We start from the raw sequence: 22,634 nt of genomic DNA on the forward strand, positions 1-22,634 counted from the left end.
TGCCCCCTAGGGCAGGAAAAATAGGAATTGGTAAAGCAAAAACTGATAGGAAAGGGATTCCAGACAAAGAGAAGAGCATGTGCCAAGGCCAGAGGAAAGGATAAAGGAAGCAAGAGGCACTAGAAGATGCACAGATAAGCAAGAAGAGGACACAGTGGCAAGGCTGTAAAAGTTAATGAACTCATTATCGCAAGCCTCGTGCCTGCACATACAAGATGCGGTTTCCATGAAAGGGTAGGGCGCTGTGCTTTCAGATTAAATTGCTGATCAACAGCCAAGGGTCATCATTTTATTTTTATTTGGGGGGGGGGAGAAAATGTTAAAGCAATTGAAATATACTTTCAACACTACATGTAAATGGCAATTATTTATCAACACTGCACTTTCAAATTTTCAAAGTTCAAGGATGTAACAAAATGTTAGACTATCAAAACCTTTTGTATTTATAAAAGTAAAGAATGTTTAAGCCTTTGGAAGAAATATATTAAGAGATACTCAATTTAAAAGTATGCACAAAAATAAGTCATGTTTACATCAATACAATGAAATGCTATGACCTTTTTAACATTTAGAAACATTTGAAATAAAGTACAAACATAGCATATATTCACTAAATACAATCACAAAAACACATGCATTGCCCATTGATTAGATGAAAAGAAAAACAAATATTTGGTGTTTAAATATTTAGAAAAATTTGTACAGTTAGGCATTTAATAAGCTTCTAAAAAGTAAAAACCCTAAAACTAGGTATGAAACCGTTAGAGGTATGTATAAAACTTTTAAGATTTGACATAAAAAGACTCCAAATTGGGTATAAAAACTTAAGACGTATGCAGAAATACAAATACCCTTAAACAAGATAACATCTTATTGTTACAACAGTTACATAAACATACTCAAATCAGCTGCCATGGGAATTACAAAATATTAAATTCTGAAATCAAATTCCCACCCTTTTAGTTTTCATGTGAGATAATTCTTCTAATTATTTTCTAATATGTATAACCAAGATCCTAAAATCAAAATTCCCCCCAAGAGTAATCTCTATAAACAGGAACAACCATGACAAATGAAAGCAGAGAGTAAAATTATGAAATGTTTATAATCCCTTGCTAATTCTAATAAGACAGGTACAGAATGGAAGAGGTCCACAATTTCAATCCCAAAACCAATCAAAAAGTACATGTGACAGATCAGAAGCTGAGATAATGCAAAGATGTCAATTCTTCTGCAAAATGATCAACAGATTCTATGCAACACTCATCAAAATTCCAGCAGGCTTCTGAAAACTGACAAGCTGACTCTAAGCATTACATGGGAAACAGAGAGAACCAAGAGTAGTCAAGTCGATCTAGATCCGGGGTCAGTAAACTACGGCCCATGGGCCAAATCCAGTTAAGAGTGATTTTTTACATTTTTAAAGGTGAAAAAAAAAAAAGGAAGAAAGAAAAATATTTGACAGAAACCAAACACGGCCTACAAAGCCTAAAAATATTTACCATCTGGTCCTTCATAGAGAAAGTTTGCCAACCTCTGATCTAGAAACAAAGAATTGGAGGACTTACACTATGAGATATCAAAATTTATTACCAAAGCTACAGTAATTAAAACAGGACACTGGTGCAGGGATAGACAAAGACAGCCCAGAAACAAATTCACACGTATAGTCATTTGACTCATGATGAAAGAGATACTACCAAAGTAATAAGGAAAAGATGACTTTTTCAATAAATGGAGCTGGGGTCAACTAGACAGCCATATGAAAAATAATAAACAATGACCCCTACCTCATACCATACATTAACAATCAAATCTATATAGATTGTTGACCTAAAAATAAAAGGTAAAACAATAAAAGATAAAATAGGATAATATATTTATGGCCTTGGGGTAAACAAAGATTTCTTAAACAGGACACAAAAAAGCACTAACCATGAAGGAAAAGATCAATAAATTAGACTACTAAATTAAGATCAATAATTTCTAGGGGCGCCTGGGTGGCTCAGTTGTTAAGCGTCTGCCTTTGGCTCAGGGCGTGATGCCAGGGTCCTGGAATCAACCCCCGCACCAGGCTCCCTGCTCCGCTGGGAGCCTGCTTCTCCCTCTCCCACTCCCCCAGCTTGTGTTCCCTCTCTCGCTGGCTGTCTCTCTCTCTGTCAAATAAATAAGTAAAATCTTTTTAAAAAATCAGTAATTTCTATTAATCAAAAGACACCATTAACCTTTGAGGTTCCTCTGGGTTCACTGGATCTTAATTTTAGAACTGTTCTGTTTTGTTTTTGTTTTAGACAGTCTATTACACTCACGCCTGTGAGAATGGCTAAAATCAACAACACAAGAAACAACAGCTGTTGGTGAGGATGTGGAGAAAGGGGAACCCTCTTGCACCGTTGGTGTTGGAACGCAAACTGGTATAGCCACTAAGGGAGACAGTATGGAGGTTCCTCAAAAAGTTAAAAAGACAACTACCCTTTGATCCATCAATTGCACTATTAGGTATTTACCGAAAGAATACAAAAGTACTAATTCAAAAGGATACATGCACCCTAGTGTTTACAGCAGCATTGTCTACAATAGCCAAATTACGGAAACAGCCCAAGTGCCTATCAACTGATGAATGGATAAAGAAGTGGGTGTATGGGGGGCGCCTGGGTGGCACAGCAGTTAAGCGTCCGCCTTCAGCTCAGGGCATGATCCCGGCGTTATGGGATCGAGCCCCACATCAGGCTCCTCCGCTATGAGCCTGCTTCTTCTTCTCCCACTCCCCCTGTTTGTGTTCCCTCTCTCGCTGGCTGTCTCTATCCTGTCGAATGAATAAATAAAATCTTAAAAAAAAAAAAAAAGAAGTGGGTGTGTGGGGTGTGTGTTTGTATATATACATATACATATGTGTGTGTGTGTGTATAATGGAATATTACTCAGCCATAAAAAGGAATGAAATCTTGCCATTTGCAACAATGTGGATGGAGCTAGAGAATATTATGCTAAGCAAAATGTCAGAAAGACAAATACCATATGATTTCACTCATATGTGGAATCTAAGAAACAAAACAAATGAGAAAGGGGAAAAATAGACAAACCAAGACAGACTCTTTTTTTTTTAAGTAGGCTCTATGCCCAACATGGAGCTTGAACTCTTGACCCCGAGATCAAGAGTCCCATGCTCTACCAGCTGAGCCAGCCAGGTGCCTCCCGCCCCCAAAACAGATTCTAACTATAGAGAACAAACTGATGGTTACCAGAGGGGAGGTGGATGGGGGGAGATGGGTTAAACAGGTGATAGGGATTAGGAAGTGCACTTGCTGTGATGAGTACTGGGTGTTGTATGGAAGTGTTGAATCACCGTTATTGTAAGACCTGAAACTAATATTACACTGTATGTTAACTAACTGGAATTTAAATAAACACTTAAAAAATAAAAATAAACAGTTCTGTTATGAGGACTGCTATTTCCTGACTTTTTTCTTATAGGCTTTCCCAAGAACAAAGAGAAAATTTACCTCTTAAAAAAGAGAATAAAACTTACATTCTCGTGCAATTACTATATGGGTCCATTAGATCCTTTCATAAATTTAAGATACATTATGGGATCCTAAGTGATTTTCTTTCTGTATCTTAAAACATTCTGCAATTTCCTTATCCTAGAATTCATTACTTACTCATCATTACTTATTATCCCTAACTATGCCAAAGGAGATTAAAATACGAAGATAATGAAGGAATGATGGATTCGTTTAAAGGATGAAGCAAAGGTGGAAACAGCTGTCACCTCACCCCACTTTGTATTGCCCAAAATATTACAGCCTACTTTTAGGCTTCATTGAACACCATTGGGAATTTAGAAATTTTCATTTCCTGACTAGAATGGCAAAGAAAAGTGAGAGAGAAAGCTGTGTCAAAATCAAAAAATAAACACAGAGACAGAAACACTCTAGGATCTAAGAAAGATATGAATCCGATATCAGTAAAATCTCCAACTGTAAGTCCTCAGATGACAGTACCCTAGATTAACATTCTCAAACTCAAGATTCAATGAGTGAACAATATATTTCTAAGGACAGAAAGGAAATGTACTATCATCCACTTAGTTATTAAACTGGAAGGGTGTCATCACATAATATTTTGTGCCAAGAACCTGGACCATTCTGCTTTGCCAGAGGAACATGTGACAGGATTATTTCATCTTTTATGTTTACGTTTATGTGCCAAAATTCACTCGATGCAGAGTTTTGCTCTTGTAAAATTTTTATAAAAATGTCTAATAAGTTGTTTTTCACTATCCCTTTATTGTTACTTCTGTAAATTATTTGTAAAATTACTTTAAAATGTAAAAAGTAAAAAGGGTCCACTGGATCTATATGATACTTTTTTTTGGTATACTGAGGATAAGAAAGACAAAGGGCTGCAGAGTGAGAGATAGTTGAGACAATCTAGACACAGGATGATATCTAGTATTCATAAGGAACTCCTACAAATCAGTAAGAAAAATACATAACCCAATAGAAAAACTGAGAAAAGACTTCAATCAGCATTTCATAAAAGAGGAAATTCAACTTAACAATAATCATATGGAAAGAGAAGTTAACCTCATTTGTCATCAGGGAAATACAAATTAAAGCCATGCTACAATACCACTAGACATCCACCAAGATTGCTAAAATTTAAAAATTTAATAATACCAAGTGTTGATGAGGATGCAAAAAAACTGCTGGTGCGAATGTAAATGGACACAATCACTTCAGAAAACTGTTTGACAACATCAAAGTAGAACCATACATACCCCCCAATCAAGCAGTTCCAATTGTTGGTTATCTCTAAACAAAATTAAATACACACACACACACACACACACACACACCTCTAAAGGGACACACACACCTCTAAAGGGACACATACAGCGCCAAAAAGACACAAAGCAGTGTTCTTCATAATAACCAAAAAACTTAAATAGCCATCAATATTAGAATAAACAGATTGTGGTATATTCACACAATAGAATACTGTAGAGAAACGGGAATGAACAAACTGCAGCTATGCACACCATGGACGAATCTCACAATAACATAATGTCAAGGGAAAGACGCCAGAATCAAAAGAGTACATACAGTGGATTCCATTTATATAAACTTCAAAAACAGGCAAAACTAATCTATGGTATAAAAAGTCAGTATAGTGGTTATCTTGGGGTTATATTTGGGGTGAGGGAAAATGGGAAGGGGCATGAGGACTTCTCAGACACTACTAATCTTTATGTCTTGATCTCAGTAGTGATATCATGAGTGTGTTTACTTTGTGAAAAATCACTAAGCTATACGCTCAGGATTGTGCACATCTCTGCATATTACCCTTTAATAAATAAATTTTATGACTGAAAAATAAAAGGATCTGGGAAACCAACATCCACTGACCTAACAGTTTATTAGAGCAGTGGTAGTCTTCTAGAAGACCTGATGAATCAAATGATACACATATACACACACAATTTCGAAACAGTTACCCCAGATGCTCCATAGTGTGGTATTTACAAACGATGCAGCTCTATCACTTGACTTTTTGGAAAACTCCACAGTTTTTAGAAAGTGGCCTAAATCTGATTTTGCAGAAACTCAAAGTAATTTACATTACTTTATTTTAACAGTGTGTTATTGGTAAGTCAGTTATCTGTATTCTCCATTCTTGTTTTTCTACCCAGCTTTGTTTAAAAAACAAAACAAAACAGAGTGGCTTACTGTATCAGTTACATTTATAGCAAACTCTTGAATTCAACTAGTAAGAAAAATTCACAATTTTCCTTGACAGTGTGGATTATTCCTACCTCAGTCTCTTTCACTCACTTACCAGCTTCCTGCTGATTTTTTTTTTTTAGTTACACAGGAGGAAAAAGAACCATGCCTGGGCAATAGTCACAAGCTATACTCAATATGAGCTAAGTGAGCAAAAGAAGTAGAAGGGTAAGAGAAGTGGAACTGACATAAGCTAGATTGGGAAAAGGTTTTAAAAACAGGGTAGATAATGTGAGCAGGATCCAATTCAAAAGCAAAAAAAGCCATCCTTATCAAAGTTGCAGGTGAAAAAGCTGGAGAGGAACATCCTGTATCTAAAAGCAATATAATCAACATTTATTAAGATTTCAGCAGACTAAAATGTTGGTCCAAACCTAACTAGAAAAAGAGGAAAAACAAAACAAAATAAAAAACAACCACGTAAGTTCAGGATGAGAGAGACTTGGCTTAGTAACATCTAATAGGAAAAAGACCAGGGAAGCCAAATTGATGTTAAGCTCAACATGAGTCAACACTGTGAGAGCGCTGACCAAAAAAAGCAATTTGTTCAGCTACACATGTACATTATTTATAACAAAGCTGGTAACAGGTTCTATGGTTCCCTACATCTGAAGTAAGTGTTCATTCTGAAGGAGACTGACAAATCCAAGGCCCTTTGCAAGACAATGAGCAATGTAGCAGGAGGAAGCTAAAACCAATGTTAGTGTGAAAAGAAAAGAAGAATCTGGGTTTCTGTGATGGCAGAGAGAGGCAGGTAAGGCAAGATGGAGGAGACAAGAGGGCAGTGTTTAAAGAACTGTAGGGATACGCTATGGAAGGGGGACAGGATAATTCATTATGTGTTATACCACAGAGGCAGATCTAGAATCAACAGGCAGAAGTGATAGCAACACATTTAGGTTCAACACAAATAAACTTTCCAGAAAACTGTCAACACCTTATACGGCGGTATTCCTTATCACAGTGCCAATGTTCAACCAGAGGCCATCAAAGACTTGTCACAGGAAGTAAAATGAACTCAAAAGTGGATCAGGGCATCTGGGTGGTGCAGTCGGTTGAGTGTGTGACTCTTGGGTCTCGGCTCAGGTCATGATCTCAGGGTCGTGAGGCTGAGCCCCACGTTGGGCTCCACGCTCAGCCAGAGTTGGCTTGGGACTCTCCCTCCCTCTCCCTTTATGCCTCCACCCCACCCCCACCACTCGCACATGCTCATTCTCGCTCTCTCTCTCAAAATAAATAAATAAATCTTTAAAAGAAAAAAGTGGATCAGAGGCCTTGGATTCTAATTCCATCTCAATCATTTACTAGCAATGTCATCTGGGGCATCTCTTTAGAACCTCTCCAAATCTCAGCTTCCCTTATATGTTTACTTCATGAGATCATGGAGAAATAATAAGGTAATATGTGCAAGACCCAGGATGACAAACTAAAATGCAACACAAATATGAGTTGCTATAGAGGGGATATTGCATTAGATAATTGCTAAGATCCTCCTAGCAGTGAAATTATTAACTGCACCCTAAGGTAAGAAAACACTTAAAATAGGTCCTAAATTTACAACAAGATTTGGTAGGCAAAAGACAGAAAACAGTAAAATGACAGAAAAAATGGGAGCAGGAAATCGATGTCTCACAAGGTGTTAAACATGTACTTTTCTGATAGCAAATTAGTCACCAGATCTAAAAGGCAATGCTTAATCCAAGAGATAAGTAGGAATTCTAATAAGTTACACATGCCAAATAAATTAAGACTACAAAATGCACTTGTAATCACTGACAGTATGAGTATCACTGAATCAAGGCATTAAACACAGTGCTTAACTAGTGCTTTTGCTCTGGGGACCCCCGGGACTCTGCTCCCACTGGGTGTGGACAGGCTCTACTCTCCCAGTTGTAAGATGCTGAGCAAGTTACTCAAACCTCTCAGCCCCAGTCTGTAAAGGGTAAATGCAGGGTATGAACTAGCCTAGTTCACAGGTTGCTGAAAAGACTCTATGAGATAACATATGTAAAGCCTCTGGCAAGGCTTCTGGCACCCAGAGGAATTCATGTTAATTATGTGTTGCCACAGAGGCAGATCTAGAATCAACAGGTAGAAGTTATAGCAACACATTTAGGTTCAATGCAAGAAATAAACTTTCTAGAGAACTGTCAACACCTTATAAGATGGTGGAGTTTCGTGCCATGTTGTTTTCAGAGTTATAAATTTGGGGAACAAGTAAAAGATATATTTTGTTTCCAAAAGTCAAAATTAAGGTTAAATTAAAAATGATACTTTAGATACATTGACACTGAGATGGAAAACTAACCAATGTACTGACGAGTGGAAAAAGCAAGTTTACAAGATAATATGCTGAGTATGATCTCATTTTTTATGACATGTATTTTTTAAATTATTATCTCTAGATTGTGGAATTAGGTGACTTTCACTTTTTAAAATATTTTTCTGTACAATCTAAATTTAGTATAAGGAGTATGTATTTCTTTTTTTTTTTTTTTAAGATTTTATTTATTTATTGGACAGAGATAGAGACAGCCAGCGAGAGAGGGAACACAAGCAGGGGGAGTGGGAGAGGAAGAAGCAGGCTCATAGCGGAGGAGCCTGATGTGGGGCTCGATCCCAGAACGCCGGGATCACGCCCTGAGCCGAAGGCAGATGCTTAACCACTGTGCCACCCAGGCGCCCCAGGAGTATGTATTTCTATCACAATTTCCAATGGGAAAAAAATGTGACTGATAAAGTTTCTCTATAGGAAAATCAACATTTAGGTCAACCTGGGGGGGGGAATATACTTTTACAAACTTGGAAAAATGAATTTAACACTTTTTAAAAAGCAAAGCAAAAAAAAAAAAAAAAAACCAACTTAGACTACTAGTAAATTTTTCTGTGTGCTTTTCGAAATAAAAATGTGGTTCGGACAAAAGGAAAACAGCTCCCAAATTGAGGGAAATATACAGGAAATAAGCTCCATGGGGTAGGGATTTTGTCTGCTCTGTTATATTCACTGCTATAAGCACAGAGCAGGAATAAATATTTGCTGAACAAATGGATAAAAGTCCTATTTACCCTTATACTAAATTTTGTTGCCTATCTCACTAGAATATTGGCTTATTCATCTTTATCTCAAACAGCTGGCATATTATCTAACAAAGAAAAGTTACCAATTCAGTTATTTGTCAAATTAAGAGAAAAAAACAAAAAAGATAAAATTTAATAAATATTACTTTTGAAGCTAAAAAGTCAGTAAGAAATTGATAAGCATTTCTCTAAAACAGGACATTCATCCTGGACTATAATCTCTACATAAAGGATAAAAACAGTGACATCAAAGAAATGGGGGCATGTTACTACTTCTAGATTTTATTATGTCGCGTCTAATAAGTGAACAATACTAACATTATTAACTGTAAACCAGGAATGTATGTAAAAGTACAAAGAGAACATAAAAATCGTGTAAATAAAGCTTTTTATACCATCAAGGCCTACTCAGCCTACATCAACAAAAAAGCCAAACCAAACCAACCAACCAAACAAAGGCAGACCTACCTTGGGCCTCTTGGGCCTTCCAAGTAACTGCTTCTAGGAGGATCTGGAAGCAGTCCACCTGACCTCACTGGCATGTCCTTGACTCCAGTGATTGGCTGAGATGGAGCAGCTGAAGACTCCCCAAGTCCTTGCTCAGATGAGAATGAACTATATGGCAGAGTAGACTTGCTCAGAGGAGCTTTAGAATTCACTTGTTCTGATGGGCTAACAGCTGATTGCAATGGAGGATGGTAGGTTGAGGGTGGGGCTGAACCAAAAGACACAGGAGTGGGAAGCAGTGCTGGTCTAGGTTTCTCTGGAACCTGTGAACTCTGAGAACTGGAGGCTGGTGGGACTGGGGCTGTTGCTAACTGAGGAGGTATCCCTTGTGGAACCCCAGGGGGAGGTAATCCTGGAGGAGGTGTGGCTAAAGACAATGGTGGGAGGGGCAGGACAGGTGGAGGCGCCGTTGAGGAGAGAGATGGTGGGGGAAGAACCGGGGGTGGCCCTGCAGAAGAGAGGGAAGGCGGGGGAAGAACCGGGGGTGGCCCCGCAGAAGAGAGAGATGGAGGCATCACAGGTGGGGGCACAGAGGTTGGTAGAGAAGGTGGCATCACAGGTGGGGGCATGCCAGGCGGTGGCACTGAAGCAGGCAGGGCAGGGGGCATCACTGGTGGTGGCAATGATGGAGGCAATACCGGAGGGGGCATTGTTGGTAGAGGTGGAGGCATCTGAGAATACGGAACAAAAGGAGGTGGCATTGACATGTTCCCCATATACTGGTTCTTCATGTTCTGAAATGAATTGACTTTCTCCTGGAGATAGGTCTGAGTTGCTTTCATATGTCCCTGCCATGTTTTCCACTGCTTCTCATACTCCTGAAGCTGATCTTTATGAGGATAAGAATGGAGCTGCTCCTCCCACAGCTGAAACTCCCGCTCCCATTCTTGGTAGAGATGTTGAAACTGTTGCTGCTGCATCTCATAATGCCGCAGCTGCACGTCTACAGACATGGTCTACGAACAAAGGAGTGACAATTATTTCAAGACATTCATACAAGAGGACTAATCACAAGTTAAAATATTAATGAATCAAGAGCATTTGTAGTCTTAGGGAATGAAAACACTAAAGATTTTGGGAGGCTAGTAAGGATAAACTTGTTACATCTCCTTAAGGATGATCGTTCTTTCTTCCTTTGACCCATTTCTGTAAGTTATCACAGAGTTGGAGAAACCAACTGAACACAAGCAAATACCTATCTCGGCAATAATTATTTTTCAAGTTTTTCATATTACCATGGATCACTTTAAGGATTTGAAAAATGATCTATTCCTATAGACATACAGACACAAGTTTGTGTCTTCAAGATACAAGAAGAACAAGTTTCTTTTGTGGTGCATTTCCTGAGGTTTCTGTGGTGGTTGCTGTGACCTTTTTGGTGGATTTCTGCTTGTCAGTCACTGAAGTGATTTGTAGGCAACTTGAACCCACATGGTAAGAATCTCTGGTTCTTAAAACCTTAGCAACAGTCCTCTAACACCTGCCTGGACTGACATGACGAGAAGACTCCACTCTACCTGCCCCACCCCAAGAGCATTTTCATAAAGCTGTACTTCCCAAGTCCCTGGTGAGGTGCCAGAGAACTATTTGGAACCCCCTTGGAAACATCTAATTTAATTTTTCTCCTTCTGCACATTTAAACCTCTTTCAGGAATGACAAGTCCTTTAAGTGACTTGGGACAACTTCCCACGTGCCGGCTGAGGAAGCACTTGCCTGCATATGTGGCGGCTGCTGTATGAGCTGCTGGTACTGCTGCAAGATCTGCTGTAACTGCGTGTGCTTCTGCATTATTCCCTGATACTGGAAGCCAACCCGGTGTTGCTGGTGCTGCTGCCAGTGCGCGGCTGCAGCCTGCAGCTGCTTTAACCTAGCGTCCTCTTCTGGGTCTTCGGACTAAAGACAGAAGAGAGAATACGCTTGTATGTAAGTAATAAAACAGCAACCAAGTTAACAAAAAACCTGAACATTTCATTAAGTATTGTATTACAAAGTCCAGAATCTCTATAACTCTGGCTGACTGAGAAAAGTTTTTATGTTTACAGAAAATACCTGGCTCTACTTACACTGTGGGTCATGAATACTAACACAAAAGAGTTTATAAATTCCATAGTCTTCATTGGAATAATCATCTCGCTGTTCCTAAACAGGGCAACCATTTCCCCAAAAAAGTCAGTTTACAGCTATGTCCTTTGCACTCTAGGAGAAATCTTTTTCTTTTTCACAGTAGCCACTTTTAACCAATAGACTACAATGTCATCATTATGGCTCAATAAAGTTTCCACATAGGCTCTTGGGAGAACAAATACCTTTGGACCAAAGTGGGAACTTCCCGTGTATCAGTTAGTATGTTCAGTGACAAGGATTATCACACTGAATGCTTCGACAGCTCTAAGATAGCCACTCTTTGAATATACCCATTTTACAGATGAGGACACTGCAGCACAGAATGGTTAACTAACTTGCACAGAGTCACCGCCTCCAGCAAGTGGCAGTGCCTCGACTACTGCTTGAGCACAGTTTGACAACAGAAGCTGAAGCTCGTAACTACTGCGCTGTGCTGCCAACGTGAAAACACGCTGGCATCCTGTTAGTGCTTACAGAGCCTCAATTCGGAAGAGTGTCTAATTCTTCACTCACTTCAACCATCAGAAAAATGTCTTTTCTGGGGCGCCTGGGTGGCACAGCGGTTAAGTGTCTGCCTTCGGCTCAGGGCGTGATCCCAGCGTTATGGGATCGAGCCCCACATCAGGCTCCTCCGCTGGGAGCCTGCTTCTTCCTCTCCCACTCCCCCTGCCTGTGTTCCCTCTCTCACTGACTGTCTCTATCTCTGTCAAATAAATAAACAAAATCTTTAAAAAAAAAAAAAAAAAAAAAGAAAGAAAAAAAGAAAAATGTCTTTTCTAAACTCAATCAGGCATTTGTCTAATTTTACCGTATTGGAATTTTACATGTACTTAGAAAAAACCACATAAAAACATATATCCATTTTGACAAAGGTATATATAAAAGAATCAGAAACAAAGCTAGATAATTTATTAAACACCAAGTAATTAATTTTATGGTTACCTGGGGTTCCTCAGGTGGGAGAGGAGGTGGTACCTCCTCATTAGGTGGTGGTAACGGGGGCTCCTCAGATGAAGAGGGTTCTGGTACTTGACTGGTAGCGGGGACAGTAACTTCTTCTTTTACCGGCTCAGGTGCATCCTTTGCTATGATAGGACCTTTTTTGTGTCCTGGCAAATGCACTTTTGTTCTCTGCTGCAAACTAAGCAGGTGCTGCCGATACCAATACTGCTGCTGTTCCTACAACAGAAGGCATTTTTAAGAATTTTAATTGAAGGGGCGCCGGGGTGGCTCAGTCGTTAAGCGTCTGCCTTCAGCTCAGGGCGTGATCCCAGAGTCCTGGGATCGAGCCCCACATCAGGCTCCTCCGCGGGGAGCCTGCTTCTTCCTCTCCCACTCCCCCTGCCTGTGTTCCCTCTCTCACTTGCTGTCTCTCTCTCTCTGTCAAATAAATAAATAAAATCTAAAAAAAAAAAAAAAAAGAATTTTAATTGAAAATCCTATAAATCTGCAACTTGGTGTTGACAGAGACCTGCATTTGTATTTCTGTTCACATGTCTATATGTAAGAAAAGGTAAAGCTGGACTGAGAAAGGCAAATAAGTAAACAAGATCTTTCAATTCCTCCCCCAAGTTTATAAATTTAAGTTAAACCATATATCTTAATTCAACATACTTCTCTACTCTTTTAACACACATACTTTTGAAAGTGAGAGCAGTCTTTTTGATAAATGCTCAGAGGAAATCCTTTCCGTTTTCTCAGCTGCTTATTTTTAACCTGCCGTTGGCTGGTGTGGGTTTATCCAAGGGGTCTTGTAATTAATGAATATGACCAAATAGTTCTGTCTCTTCTCTGCCTTCTCTCTCCTCTAGTGTTCTTCCCTCTTTTAAACACCTGTTGTATGCCAGCTACATACACATAAATGAGAACATACTGTGTTTCAGAATACTATTTATTTTAAAAGTCTCAGCTTTGTCCTCCAAATTATACTGTAATTTAACTTTCTGAAGCTTGTTTTGTGCTTCCACTTGAAAAAAGTTACAACAATAACAAGTCTAATGCAGAAATAATTAGAAAATACAGCTGATCCTCATTATTCATGGATTCTATATTTGCAAATATGTCTACTTGCTAAAGTTTATTTCTAACTCCAAAATCAATACTCAGGAAACTTTGGCTGTCATTTGTGGACATGAGTAATAGAGCACTGAAAAATCGGAGTTGCCTGACTTGCACATTTCCTGCTGTGGTAGAACGAGGCCATGCTCTGCCTTTTTGTTTAGCTCTCATACTGTAAATAAGGGTCCTTTTCATGGTCTACTTAGAACCACATTTTTCAGATTTCTGTGCTTTTTGTTGGTGCCTTTGCTGTTTAAAATGGCTGCAAGCATGGTGTGGTGTGCTGTCTAGTGTTCCTAAGTGCAAGAAATCTGTAATGTGTTTCACACAGAAAATCTGCGCGTCAGATAAATTTCATTCAGACATTTGTTACGCTGTTGGCTGTGAGTTCAATGTTAATGAATCAGCAAAGTGTATAAAATAAGGTGTCATTAAACAGGAACACATATAAAACAAGGTGTATTAACTGGCTGATGAAAATGAGACCAAACCAAAGGCTCACAGGAACCTAACCCTGCATTTCCCCTGGGAGCAATGGTTTAGTATTCACTAATTCAATGTTCTTGGCAACTTTATGGAACACAAATACCTCAAATAAAGAGAATAGACTGTACAAATAAGCAATAACTAATTAATTAAAATAAAAAAAAAATCTCACCACTCAGACATAACTACAGGACCTTCATTTTCCCAGTATTCATTATATAACTCCCTACGGTTACAAGGGTGCATGAGGAAAAAAGTTGTCATAACACTAAAATACTCACTCACGTACTACCCTTTATACTTCCATAATTAACAACAGCATGTATTCCTACTACAATTATAAGGATGTAGGATTTTATGAAAGTGATGGCAGAGAATTTTGGAACCCCTTACTGATAGCTGAGGATCTAGCAGAAGTCCTGCCAGTTAACAACCAAAATATTTTTATAATAGGAACTGCAAAAGAGAATGATATGAGTATCAAAGGTTGAAAATAGCCCCTAGGAAAACTGATAAATCTCTACTTTCTTTTTCAATATATCCAAAACCAAAATAAAAGATGACATATAATACTGCCATATAATTTTGTTGGTATTATAACAAAAATTATAGTACAGAAACCAAATCAACACTATCCTTTGTTCATTCTAAGACTCAGCTATTCCTTATGATTTTGGGCTTTGTTTTTTAAGATTGTGTCCCAAATCAAATCTTTTACTTTTTACAACAAACTTTTGGTACCTGTGTTAAATGGATTCGTTTTGCTTAGATTCACTGGGATTCATTATTTTTGAGATAACCAGGATTTCCTATATTGTTAACATTTTATTGTACATCCTCTCCAGTTTCCCACATGCAAACAAAATGCATAAAATATATACAATATATACTCTTTTCTCACTAAATATAATGTTTCATTATCTGTTTTCTTACTCACAGAATGTAATTTTCTCGGGAGAGAGCTGTCTCATGCTTTTCTTATATCCTACCTGGTGCTTAAGCATAGTGCTAGAGCACAGGAGAATATCAATTAATGGTTATTGATCAACTGAAGATTTCCCTTCCAGGCCACTCATTTCTATGACCTGAAACTTGCTCCAAATTATTGGGAGGAATAAATTCCATCTCACTACCTACATCTTGAAGTCTGGGTCATGACTGGGCTATTCTGTTTTTAATTACCATGTACATAAACATCAGCTCCAGAGATATAATTACTTTTCCTACTGAACATAAAAAAACGAAGCACACTGACCAAGATAGTTGACAATAATGTACTATTAAAACAACGTCAATTTTCTTCCACTATTTTATGAAAATAGCAACAGGCTTATCTTTCAGCTTTAAAAAATTAATAAACTCAGTCTCTTTCAAGTAGAAGTTAAAAGTTTCCCTTGTTTTTAGTTTCTTTGAAAGCATCACTAAAAGATACAAAGATGCAAACCATCTTTCATAAACTAGAAGCCAATGGCAACAGACATGAAAACGGTACATATCTAGATTCTTGATCAATTTGTATGTACCCACCTTATTGTCAATGCTTCCCATCTTTGTCTTAGACCTAGTCTTTGTCTTATTAGGAGCTCGAGTACTCGTTGATTTGCTGACAATATGCACTGTAGGTCAATTTCTATTTCATATGAACCCGATAAGCAGAAACCAGATCTAATTCGGTCCTAGGACTAGGCTTCGGCCCATTTTTAAAGCTCTACAAATGACCATCATTCAGACATGTCCTCAGTGACCCCAAGAGAAAAGTGATTTAGTTCTATTTTAGAAAGGAATAAAACCTGCCTGGACTTCCTAATGAAGCCAAAGCCAAACTAGTAGCCAGTTTTTCTGATTGTGCCATCATATCAGACAACTCCATCTCACATGGGATGTTAGTCCACAGGTAGAGGAAAATCACTGCATATGTCACATTCAAAAAGAAATTGAATGAAGAGAGTTCAAAAGGATGTAAGAACTATTTGTCACAAATAGCATTATCAAAAAGATGCTAATTTATTCAGCAAGCATTTACTGACCACTTGCTACCAGTACAGTAATGAACTAGGTACTAAATGATTTTCCAAGCAGAGAATGTGTGAGGTGGGGCGGGAAGGGAGAGAGATAGAGAGGGAGAGAGAAAGAGAGAGAGAGAGATGTTTTAGAGATTAATTTTGGAAGGTTGCCTTTCCTATCCAGGTTATCATAAATGCCTGTAACACTAAATGTACTATGTCCTACTTCCTAAAGCAAGTGGTGGGGAGAAATCTGGCAAAATTATGGTCTTCCATTTTTTAGACTTATTTAAAACATTTATTTTCAATATTTTTGAGGTTCACATTCCACTCCAGGAATTAAGGTCACCAGATAATCTTAGTCCCATCTAAAAAAAATTAAAATTAAAAAATAAAGCTCCTTTACTTCACCTCTTCCTCCAGCTCCTGCCCTCATTCTCTCTCTCTCTCCTTCAGTCAAACTTCTTGAAAGAGTTGTCTATACTCACCATCCCCATTTCCTCACCTTCCATCACTCCTCAAATCAATGCAATATGGCTTCAGTCACTATGAAACTGCTCCTGCCAAGGTCAACAATAATCTACATGTCAGTAAATGCAAAAGATAACTCACAGTCTTTATCTTGCTTGACCTCTCAGTGGTAGTGACACAGCTGACCACTCCCTCCTCCTGGAAACAGTCTTCTTTGCACTTCTGTGGGACAGCACTGTCCTGACTTTCCATCTACCCATTTAGTCTTTCTTCTGTTGGTTCCCCTAGATACTGAGATTCTTTGGGTCTAGGCTCAATGTCCTTTAAACTCTATCCTTACTCTACACACACTCCTCAGGAGACCTCATCTATTTTTGTGCCCCAAATACCATTTTTATGCTGATGACTCACAAGTCTGTCATGTCTCCCAAGATCTCACTTCTAGACTCCAGACCTATATCTAACTTCCAATTGAACATCTCCATTTGGAATCATGTGGCTCAAGGACCTCAAACTCAGTAGGTCTAAAACTAAACTCGTCCTTTCACATCATTCCCAGACCTGTTCTTCCTCTTCTTCCAAGTTTTCCTATTTTGTTAGTAAATGGGACCACCATCTACCTGGCAGTCTACTCCAGAAACTCAGGAATCATCCTTGACACCTCCCTCTCCACTGCTACTCAATCTCCAATTAGATTCTAGTGCACAAATATTTCTCCAGTCTTTCCACTTCCTCCACCTCCACTATCACTATCCAAGTCCAAGCCACTATTATCTCTTGCCTGGGTTATTCTATTCAGTATTCTTTCTAAATCACCCTTGCCCTTCTCAATTCCACTCTCCAGACAGCAAACACAATGAGCTTTCAAAAATGCCAGTGTGTCACGTTCGACTATATAAAATCCTTCGATGGCTTCCTACTGCCTGAAAGTCCTGAGGCCCTCCCTGATATGATTTGTGTCTACCATTCTCACCCTGAGCTTTCAGTAAGCCTTACTTTGAATGCTATCTGGTTAGTTCCTACTCATTCTTCAGGTTTCACTTAAATATCACTTACAAAGGGAGGCCTCTTCAATTAGGTTACAGCTCTCAGCTATATCCAATCACTGAAAACATATTTGTTCTTCACCTACTACCTGCTAGACCCTAAGCAAGGCACTGTAAATACAATGGTGAGCTTAAAACCAGAAAACAAACAAAAAGAAAACCCCTCACCTTTTCCCATTCCTCAAGGAACAGTCTAGTGATATTGTGAATTTTATAATCCCACAGCACCTTGTACTCCTCTTAATTACTTATTAAATGTCTTGTTCTTCCCACTGGGACAAGTCAATGAGGGCAGGTGCCATGTCTTATTTTCTTCACCATTTCATCTCCGGTACTAAACTAAGCACGGCACCTGGCACAGACTTGCTACTCAAATACTCAAATACTTGAATGTTAAATAAATGACTAAAAATTCTAATCCAAGTCAACTTACCTAAGTATTTTGAGAATAAAAGGATAAATAAAGTCACAATTTATGAAAAAAAGGCTAGTATGCACCTTATCTAGCCAGTCCTTTAAACACATAGAAAAGTTAACTCTTCAAAACACACATTCCATTAAATCACCAATGCTTTACTCTGAAAACTAGAAACTAAATCAAATATTAAGCACTTATCCTATCTTTCCTATACCAACTGTATTTCCAATTAAATAGTCCTAGGTCATGAAAGTTTTTTCTTTACAGAATTCCACATAGTAAACGTAGAAGAAATGGCAGAAAAAAATCACCACGTAATAACCTTCAATGAAGAACTAATTTACTGAGGCAAAGACTATCAGCGGATGAATCACAGATGAAACATTAGAGGCAAAACTGATGGGAAGCTTTACAATGGAGGGACCAGACTGTTAACCCCTAATCAATCTTGGCTCCACTAATAGTGGGACAACCAGGCATTGTGTGTCTCCTGATTGCATGCAAATGAAGTACATAGCACCACCCGGGTTATGAAGTACACTTGCCAGAAGAAAGGTGAACTTAAATCTAAGCTTTCAGAGTTTACCAGAAACGTGAAAGAGAGTGGAACAAGTCAAATGATAAGAAACCAAGAGACAGACAGCAGACAAATCCAGAATGTGGGACATTCTACAGAACACCTGAGATAGATTTCTCATCAAGTTCAATGGCATGGGGTAGAAAAAGAGAATAGAAGAGTCTAATCTAGATGAGAAGTTCTCAACTGAGGGTGATTTTAACCCCCAAGGGATATTTGGCAATGTCTGGAAACATTTTGGTTTCCCATCGGAGGCTGCTACCAACATTCAGTAGTTACAGGCCAGAGACGCTGCTAAACCATCGTGCAATGCACAGGACTTCCTTCCACAACAAAGAATGATACTGCTTCACAACGTCTATATTGGATCCTGATCTGAATAAACCATTAAAACATGACTGAGTCCACTGGGGAAGTTTAACATGGATGATATCAAGGAATTATTTTTAATTCCAATTAGGATGATGAGACAATAGGGGAAGTCCGAATGGGTCAGGTAGTAGATGATACAAAGAAACTGTTGTTAGTTTTTGTAGGTGTTATAATGTATTTACCTACGAAAAGGTCCATTTTTCAAAAAAATATGACTAAGAATGTAGAGATGAAATGACATGAGAGCTAAGATTTGCTTTAAAATATGTCAGCAGCAATAAAAAAAAGGCATAGGTGAAGTAAACATGATAAAATCTTGACAGTTGTTGAATCTGAATGATGGGTTTAGAGAAGAAACCATACCATTTTCTCTACCTTTGTGTGTGTTTATAATCTTTCGCCATTAAAATCTCTAATGACATATTCCAAAAATAAAATATGAACCAAAGAATAATAAATTTGCAGAAGGGTTCATCGTCAGAGATCAGCACTGGCATGAAGAAAACCCGTGTAATCTAATAAGCCGAAGTATCCTAAGTCTAGAAGGTGACAACTCTTGCCGCTTATTCAACAAATCTCTGTGGAGAGCCTACAATTTGCAAGGCACTGTCCTAGGTGCTACAGAGGATAAAAAGATGAGTGAGATGGTCCCTGTCTGCAAGGGACTTAAAATCTGAAAAACAGAACCAACCAGATGAGGGAGCTCAGGGATGGCTTCACAGAGACCCTGATAGTTGACATGTACCTTGAAAACAATACAACTATAAGGCAGGGAGAGAGGGTTGAGAAAGCTGGGATGAATTCTAGACAAAGGTAAGAAAGCCTAAACAAGCTTACAAGAAAGGCCCTTCTTGGTCTCGCCCCCACACTTCTCAAGCCTCATCTTCCACTCTTTTTTTCTGGCTCTCACCAAAGAGCTGGAGGCAATGAACACTCAAAGCAATGAAAGAAGTTCAATACAGACAAGGGTGCAAAGGCAGAAAAGCAAAACCAGCAAACCAGTGTTCATGAATTTGTATTAAAGACGGGTCTGATTCCTCCTCCCCTCCCTCCAAAAACAATTCATTTGTCTCTCAAAAGGCCAGAGAAAGTCTAGTAGAGAGAAGGATATGGATATTGTACTTTGGCTTGGACTAACTCTGACAGTGTTTGACAACAAAAGCACTGGGAATTTCAGAATGGGTTGGGAATGAGGACAGAAATTTGATCTCTATAACAAGAGGAATCTGGGGGAAATAACTTGGTGGGATGGTACTAATTCGGTATAAGCCAACAGAATCCCTTATTCTCCTATTTTACTCCAGCATCACAAGTGTTTTCTCCTGATGATGTGCCAAGCACAACATCTTGCTTACTTAAAACAACTTGCTTGTGTCCTTAATTTCTAATGGCAAACCATTAGAGTACCACATCCCTATCTTTTGGAAATCTTTTATATGTAAATCTGAGCTTGTAGACTAAAAGACTCTCTTTTCATTAGGGAATCTGAGGTAGATTAGTAATTGCTAAAAGTGCCTATTTTAAGAAATCATAACAAGTTATTTGTTCCACTTTAGTTCTATCTTCTTTCTTAAGGGAGGAATTCATTTGTTACTGCTATTCTATTCATCTTTGACTGCTCTGTAGGAAGGATCACTTAAAACAGAAGTTTAGAGTAATGACTATCTTATGAAGGAAAAGATATCACTAACTTTTTTTCATCTTGGCCAAATTCCAAGGCAGTTACTCTGGAGTGAATGGTAACAATGCAATGCAGCAAATTGGTTATGTCTTAAAACTTGCTTTAAGTGATGTAAGAAAAGGATTTATGGGTCCATTCCTTAAAATAACCAAGAGACTCCCAAGAGGGTCAAAGGTGAAGAGACCTCCTATGTATTACATTATGTATCTATACACATAATTAGGATGCTCCTGATAAGAACAAGATTTCCCTTCTTCATTTGCTAACACTTTGGAATTCACAAAGCTGACAGCCATCAGGTGCCCCTAAATAACTTTTTAAAGAAGCTAACCGGTCATAAGGTTTGTATACATTTCAAGTACCAGCCCTTTGGGAAACAACGTCTTTATGCTGCCTCTCAAATGGAAATTTGAGTTTAAAATACAATTTTAAAACAAAGCGCTTTGCAAAAGCAACAAAATCTAGGAGGTCGGTCAAAGGGAACCAAAGAATATATCTGAGAAGTAACTCTTCAGCCACCCCGCTACTCTGTGGTGTTCGGAAACATCTTCAAACACTGTTCTTTTAATAATCCACATTTAGCTGCGATGTCAGACTTCTGACTCTTAAAGAATCCTTTGGAGTGTAAATTAGCTACTCATTGTGTTGAAATTAGCCTAAGCACGGTTAAAGCCTTGAGGCCTGCTCACTTAGGGCCCTCGAGGTGAAAGATGAGGCTCAGGCAGATGCTTTCTTACCTGTGGAGTCATTGTTGAGGGATCTGGCTCTGGGGCAGCTTGCTGTTCAGCACTCTTGTTCTTGGCCCCACTCTCCAAAGGCTCTTGCTGGACAGTTGTCTTATTCCCAGAAGGGGCGGACGGTGGTGGTGGAGCTAGTAGTTGGGATTTAGAATGGCCCTGGGAGGGGCGGGAAGGAGACGCCTGAGAAGAGGGCAAGTAGGACTGGGAATGGCTCAAATAGGATTGCGAGGAGGAGGAAGAGGAAGAGTAAGAAGGGGTGGGCGCCAGGTAGGATTGGGAAGGTGGGGACTGAGAAGGGGACGGCTGAGCGGGAGGCAGGTAGGGCTGAGACGAGGCCGGGGGGTAGTACGAGGGTGGCGGCTGAGGTGGGGGCATGTAAGACTGAGACGGGGGCATATAGGACCCCGGCGGTACAGGGGGNNNNCGGTGCGGGGGGAGATTCAGGGGGGGAATCCAGCTCCATGGGAACCAAACCAGGAGACCCATCTCGTTGGTGGTGGAGCATCTGGTGTTTGTACTGCTGCTGCTTCTGATAGCTGAGGGCCGGCCCAGGTGGCGGGGGCATCGGTGGCGGCGGTGGCTGCCAGTCCCCGTAGCCGCCCCCCGGCATCACCGGCGGGGGCGGCAGGGGTGGCGGAGGAAGGTGATGGGGCTGGAGCACGCACTGCATTTGCTTCTGGTGCATCTGCTGCAGCTGCTGGAGCTGCGCCAGGTGCTGCTCGCGGAAGCTCATGAAGCCCGAGGAGGAGGGGGCCGCGGGAGTCGTCGAGCTCGAGTACCCGGGCCCCGGCGAGGCCTCAGGAAGCGCCACCGGCGGTGGCGGCGGCGGGACCGGCGGCGGCGGATAGTGGCTGCTCCCGCCATACCGGCCCCAATTCGGGTACATATCGGAGAAGGCGGCGCAGGGCTCGTCCCGGCGCCGTTACTCGTCGCAACCGACCTCCAGGAGCTGCGGCGGCGACGGCGACAGCCGGAACTCGCGGCGCCTACAGGCCCCGGAGCGTGTAAACGGAGCGCGCCAGTGCGCCGGCGCTACCGAGCTGGGCCCGCGACCGGGAAGGCGGGGACGGCACTGGAGCGACTGCGCCTGCGCAGTAGCCACCGAGAGGAGAACAAAGGCGAGATAGAGTGACCCTTTGCTTGGTGACTCTCGGTTGCCATCTTCCTTCAGGTTCGGATAATGGACGTGCGAGTAGAATGTTCTCATAGAACCGAGGAACCATAGAGTCTCACAGCTGAAAGGGGTGGTAGAGATCCTATCGCTCCACGGGTTCATTTTTGAATGA

General features: G+C 40.0%; 1 protein-coding gene across 1 annotated transcript in view; it reads right to left on the reverse strand.

Moving 5' to 3' along the window:
- YLPM1 (YLP motif containing 1) overlaps nucleotides 1-22,424 on the reverse strand; it is a 74,467-nt gene extending 52,043 nt beyond the window's left edge. The window contains 5 exon segments of the mRNA XM_040641652.1: nucleotides 9,333-10,327; nucleotides 11,086-11,265; nucleotides 12,439-12,675; nucleotides 21,346-21,768; nucleotides 21,770-22,424. Coding sequence (XP_040497586.1) covers nucleotides 9,333-10,327; nucleotides 11,086-11,265; nucleotides 12,439-12,675; nucleotides 21,346-21,768; nucleotides 21,770-22,234 — 2,300 coding nt within the window. The 5' untranslated portion in view covers nucleotides 22,235-22,424.
- Nucleotides 22,425-22,634: the final 210 nt, after the last annotated feature.

Source organism: Ursus maritimus, unplaced genomic scaffold (genome assembly GCF_017311325.1).
Source record: "Ursus maritimus isolate PB19 unplaced genomic scaffold, ASM1731132v1 scaffold_25, whole genome shotgun sequence".
Lineage (NCBI taxonomy): Eukaryota > Metazoa > Chordata > Mammalia > Carnivora > Ursidae > Ursus > Ursus maritimus.